We start from the raw sequence: 1026 nt of genomic DNA on the forward strand, positions 1-1026 counted from the left end.
CCCTCCTGTTATCCTCCGGGTCATATTGACCCGTTTTGATTTTCAACATAAAAATTAGTACCAAAATTATTGACTGTTGATGTTGAATTTTTTTGACTTTTCCTCATTTCACCTTATCTGCATATACTGAAATTCCTGCGCGTCTGTCATTCATAGTAACTGCTGTATGCACTTTACGTATATGCGAAATCCCCGGGGTCACTTAGGCCCCATGATCGATCTTCTTCTGCTGCTTTATCATTATTGAAGGCAATGCAACATCTATCACTTTCAAGGTTCTATAGTTTATGGGATATATGGGTTAAAAATTACCTAAGATGTATAATCCTTCCGAAAACGTTACAGTTGATGAGCGACTGTATCCTTTCAAAGGCCGATGTCAATTCAGACAGTACATGCCAAAGAAACCGGCAAAGTATGGCAATAAGTTTTGGGTAGCCTGCTGCTGAAAGTCAAGCTACGCATGGAATATGCAAATATACACTGGCAAGCCGTCAAGTGGAACTCGTGCGAAGTACCAAGGGATGCGAGTGGTTCTCGACATGGCAAAGGGGTAAAAGGTGATAATGTTACATGTGACAACTTTTTTACTTCATATGCACTGGGGGGTAGAACTGAAAAAAAAGAATTTGACTTTGGTTGGAACTATAAAAAAAACAAGCCAGAGCTACCCAGGAACTGCTGCAACTACAAGGCAGAAAATTGAACTTTTCAACATTTGCCTTTTCTGAAGATTGCACCATCGTATCATACCTCCCAAAAAAGAACAAGAATGTTATAGTTCCAAGTACTATGCACAATGACAACCAGGTTTGCGACAGAAAGGGAAGCAAGCCTGACATTATTCTACACTATAATAATACTAAAGGTGGTGTAGATAATTTAGACAAAATGACATCAACGTATTTCTGCCAAAGAATATCTGCACGATGGGCCATTAGTCATATTTTACAACATCATCGACGTATCGGCCATACAACGCCCTATCGTTCTTATGGAAGAGAAAACATCCATCATAAAAATTTA

General features: G+C 39.1%; 1 protein-coding gene across 1 annotated transcript; it reads right to left on the reverse strand.

The window, feature by feature from the left end:
* Positions 1–173: 173 nt before the first annotated feature.
* On the reverse strand, positions 174–938 carry Tsp_16005 (conserved hypothetical protein). The gene is made up of 4 exons (XM_003366187.1): positions 864–938; positions 808–835; positions 409–614; positions 174–278 (listed from the first exon to the last, which is right to left on the reverse strand). The coding sequence occupies exons 1-4, from the start codon at positions 936–938 to the stop codon at positions 174–176; spliced, it is 414 nt and encodes a 137-aa protein (XP_003366235.1).
* Positions 939–1026: the final 88 nt, after the last annotated feature.

The sequence above is a fragment of the Trichinella spiralis genome (assembly GCF_000181795.1).
Source record: "Trichinella spiralis strain ISS 195 chromosome Unknown Scfld6440, whole genome shotgun sequence".
NCBI lineage: Eukaryota > Metazoa > Nematoda > Enoplea > Trichinellida > Trichinellidae > Trichinella > Trichinella spiralis.